This window comes from Rhododendron vialii, chromosome 11a (assembly GCF_030253575.1).
Source record: "Rhododendron vialii isolate Sample 1 chromosome 11a, ASM3025357v1".
NCBI classification, from domain to species: Eukaryota; Viridiplantae; Streptophyta; class Magnoliopsida; order Ericales; family Ericaceae; genus Rhododendron; species Rhododendron vialii.
Genome location: NC_080567.1, coordinates 5545320 through 5550090, shown reverse-complemented (window position 1 = coordinate 5550090; position 4771 = coordinate 5545320). Strand labels below are relative to the sequence as shown.

Here is a 4771-nt window from a genome sequence, read left to right as displayed (position 1 = left end):
CTAGAAGGGCTGTGGTGTCTCAAGCCTGTCCCACTTATGCCGGTGCCGTGAAGTGTGCTCTTCGACTAGAGAGTGAGGAAAATGACTTCAAAGCCGATGGAGGAAGGCGACAAGCAACACTGGCGAACCTATCCGAACTCAACCTTTCAACAACAACCACGGAACCTACCCTACCAAACCCTTTACCTTGACCCAAGGCAACCAACCTTGGAAGACTGCTGCACCAGGACGTGGCGAACCGCAGAGGGGCGGCAAAAACATAGCTACAGTTCAGTGCTTCAATTGTCAGGCTATGGGCCACTATAAATGTGAATACCTCCAACCCCCGAGGGAGAGAACTGGAAGCTTTGGAGGCCAGAAAGCTCAATAGATGGGACAAGCCGGATTTGGGAAGTAAAACCCCGGAGGCCCATCACAGCAGCTGAATGGGCAGAACAAGGGGAAGCAGCCCATGGGAACCCAGCAAAGCACTGGAGGACGCATCTTTGCACTACAGACTGAGGAGCAGGAGCAGGAGCAGGATCTCTCTGTGATCCAAGGTACGCTACTATTGTATAGTACCTACATGCAAGCATTATTTGACTCTGGAGCATCGCATTCATTTATATCTTCTACCTGTGTAACTGCTTTCACACTAGAAACAAAACCCCTAAGTACGAGTACGAAAGTCAAATCGCCATTAGGGGGGAGTATAGTTGTTAATTTAGTGTGTAGAGGGTGCGAGATAGAAATAGCCAACCTACGTCTGACCTGCGACCTCTGAGTGATCGACATAGCAGATTTCGACGTAATCCTTGGAATGGATTGGCTATCAGCTCACCGTGCGGTCATAGACTGCTATCAGAAGACGGTGACGGCTCATACCTCTGAAGGAACTTGTTTTCGATTTAAGGGGGATAGACGAATGGCGAGTTCGACGACAAAGAGATCAAGGTGGCAGAACCAACTGTTTGGATGGCTAGCTAGTCTCCAAATGGAAGAAACCGACCGGATGGAATTGGGATTACCGCACATCGTTTGCGAGTACGCCGATGTTTTCCCTGAAGAACTTTCGGGTTTACCACCTCAAAGAGAGATAGACTTCTCTATAGAATTTCAACTGGGAACAGCACCAATCTCCATGGCACCGTACATAATTGCCCTTGCAGAACTAAAGGAGCTCAAGACCCAATTGCAGGAGCTGTTAGACAAAGGATTCATCCGACCAAGTACATCACCTTGGGGAGCGCCTGCATTGTTCGTGAAGAAGAAAGATGGAATCCTTCGACTCTGTATTGACTACAGGAAGTTAAACCAAGTCACGGTCAAGAACCGATATCCGTTGCCTAGGATAGCTGACTTATTTGATCAATTAAGAGGAGCAACTTGCTTTTCTAAGATCGATCTCCGATCAGGCTACCATCAGTTAAGGATTCGGGAGGAGGATATCGCCAAGACAGCCTTCTACACCCGGTACAGACACTACGAGTTTGTGGTGATACCGTTTGGACTGACTAACGCTCTGGCAGTATTCATGTGTCTCATGAATAAGATTTTCCAACCCTACTTAGACAAATTTGTAGTGGTGTTCATTGATGACATCTTGATATACTCTGCCAATAAGGAGGAGCACGAGGAACACCTTCGGATAGTGCTACATGTACTCCAAGATAACCAACTCTATGCCAAGGCGAGTAAATGTGAGTTTTGGCTAGAAGTGGTTAAGTTCTTGGGACACGTAGTATCCAAGGAAGGAATCACGGTGGACGAAAGCAAAGTCGAAGCAGTGCTAAATTGGAAACAGCCGACCTCGGTATTCGAAATCAGGAGTTTCCTAGGATTGGTTGGGTACTATTAAAGATTTATACCAAACTTTTCAATCCTCGCCAAACTAATGACCAGGCTAACTCAGAAAGGAGTGAAGCTGGATTGGAATGAAGCTTGTGAGAAATCCTTTCAAGAGTTGAAGAAAAGATTGACCAGCGCACCAATACTCATCATTCCCGAACGAGGTGTAGATTATACGGTTTACTGCGACGCGTCTAGAGATGGCTTGGGATGCGTGCTGATGCAGATTGGGAAGGTCGTAGCTTACGGATCCCGACAACTTCGACCGCACGAGAGGAATTACCCCACTCACGACCTAGAATTAGCTGTAGTAGTATTCGCTCTCAAAACCTGGCGTTACTATCTGTGGGGAGAACAATTCAAAATCTTTACCGACCACAAGAGCCTCAAATACCTTTTCACTCAAAAGGAGTTGAACCTGAGGTAGCGCCGATGGATGGAATACTTGGAGGACTACAAATTTACGCTCTAGTATCACCCTGGCAAGGCCAATGTGGTAGCTGACGCTCTAAGCCGAAAGGATAGGGCACAGAAGGCCAAGACAGCCATTAAGGAATGGGAGATGGTGGACACCCTCGACGAATTCAACCTCCGACCATTGTCAGAAAATGGGAGCGCATGATTATATGCCTTAGTTGCAGAGCCAGCACTCCACCAAGAAATCCTACTAGCTCAGACCTTTGAGCAGGATTGTGAGTTCATTCGATACCGAATCCTAGAAGGAAAGGCGTTACCAGGATGGACAATTGAGAAGGATAACAGCCTGAGATTCAAGGGAAAGGTATTCGTACCTAATATTGAGACCCTTCGAGAAGCTGTACTCCGAGAAGCTCACCATTCGAACTTCGCAGTTCACCTTGGCGGTATGAAGATGTATCATGACCTGCAAAGAACGTACTGGTGGGAAGGAATGAAAAAGGACATAGCCCGATTTGTATCTACCTGCTTGGTGTGTCAACAAGTCAAGGCCGAACATCAGAAACCGGGAGGAGACCTCCAACCTTTACCAATTCCAACCTGGAAGTGGGAGCACATCTCGATGGATTTTGTGACTGGATTGCCAAGATCCGCCAAGTCCAACACAGCCATTTGGGTGATCGTGGATTGACTCACCAAATCCACGCATTTTCTCCCTGTCAAGATGAGAGAGAATGTGGAGCAACTGAGCCTGTTGTACATTCGAGAAATCATACGACTACATGGAGTACATGTCTCGATAGTATCTGACAGAGACCCATGTTTTGTATCACATTTTTGGAAGGGATTACAGAAAGCGTTGGGAACAGATGTAAGGATCAGTACAGCCTTCCACCCTCAGACAGATGGACAAACGGAGAGGACAATACAGACATTAGAAGACATGCTGAGAGCCTGTGCCTTGGATTTCTCTGGGAACTGGGAGCAGCACCTACCATTGGTGGAGTTTGCCTACAACAACAGCTACCAAGCAAGTATTGGGATGACACCGTACGAAGCTCTCTATGGCCGACCCTGTCGATCCCCAGTCTGCTGGACAGATGCAGGAGAAACGGGATTGATTGGACCTGACATAGTGCGAGAAACCGCAGAGAAGGTCAAGACCATCCGATAAAGGATACAAACCGCTCAGAGCCGATAGAAGAGTTATGCGGATAAGAGAAGCCGACTATTAACCTTTGCCGTGGGAGATCATGTGTTCCTAAAGATCAGACCAAAGAAAGGAGTTATCAGATTTGGGAAAAAGGGAAAGCTATCCCCACGCTACATCGGACCCTTCGACATTGTAGAGAAGATTGGGAAGGTTGCGTATCGTCTAGCCCTGTCGCCACAGCTAGATAGAGTGCATAACGTGTTTCACGTTTCAATGCTCCGCAAATATCTCGCCTTACCCACCCATGTTCTCAATTGGGAAGCCATCACCATCGAAGACGACGCGACATACGAAGAGGAACCAATAGAGATTCAAGACCGAAGCGAGAACATAAGTCGAAACAAGACCATCAAATTGGTAAGAGTTCTATGGAAGCACCGTGGATCTCGAGAAACCACATGGGAGAGAGAAAAAACCATGAAAGCAAAATACCCTCACCTGTTCAAATCCGAGCGCACACCTAATTTCGAGAACGAAATTGTTTAAGGGGGATAGGTTGTAACAACTTCGATTTTTAGTAAATAAAAATTTCGTTGTTTATTCAAAATCTTAAATTTCTCTTGGATGACTTATTGATTTTCTTGTTAACTCTGTTAATCCGTCATACTTAGATTATATCTCTTGGCTAGTATAGTAGCTTCGAACCAATTCGTTAGAGAGACCTAACTACCAACCCATTTAGTTACCTTTTAACCATTACCCATTGGACGATAAAAGTTAGGGAAACTTTTATCCATTGGACAATAGGATTTTCATTAAAATATCTAAGTTAGATTTGTTAGGTGCATATATACAATTATATATAGATATATATCCACATGATTAAAAGGACATGTAGTCTTTCAAGGTCTTATTTAAGTATTCTTTTTATCCATTGGTCAATAAATGCTAGGGAAAATTTTATCCCTTGGGTAATAGCCAAGACTTTTACTATAAATAGAACCCTTGTCCAAGCATTCAACTCACACATTCACCTAGCAACTTCTCTCTCTAAGAAAGTCTTGTGTTCTTGCTTAGTTCTTCCTTGTTCTTGAAGTTCTTCCAAAGTTCTTCAAGAAACTTCTTCTAAAACCCCTTTTTGATCCAAAAAGTTCAAGTAGTTTAGTCAAGATGAAGTTTCGAGAGAAACCTTTCTCTTTCCGGAAGCATACCGTAGGAAGTTACTCCGCTCGATCGTCAACTTACTTTCCGTAGTCGCCACTGCCGCCAACAAGAAAGGTAGAAACCCTAGTCCACTTACTCTACGTATAGTATAGAATCGTATGTTGAAAAGTAAAAATGTTTGTAAGTTCAAAGTATAATTTTCTTAATCAT

The 4771-nt window shown here is 44.8% G+C and overlaps 1 protein-coding gene across 1 annotated transcript; it reads left to right on the top strand.

The window, feature by feature from the left end:
- Positions 1–799: 799 nt before the first annotated feature.
- On the top strand, positions 800–2449 carry LOC131306809 (uncharacterized). Its single transcript, XM_058333235.1, has 3 exons — positions 800–1452; positions 1840–2140; positions 2300–2449. The coding sequence occupies exons 1-3, from the start codon at positions 800–802 to the stop codon at positions 2447–2449; spliced, it is 1104 nt and encodes a 367-aa protein (XP_058189218.1).
- Positions 2450–4771: the final 2322 nt, after the last annotated feature.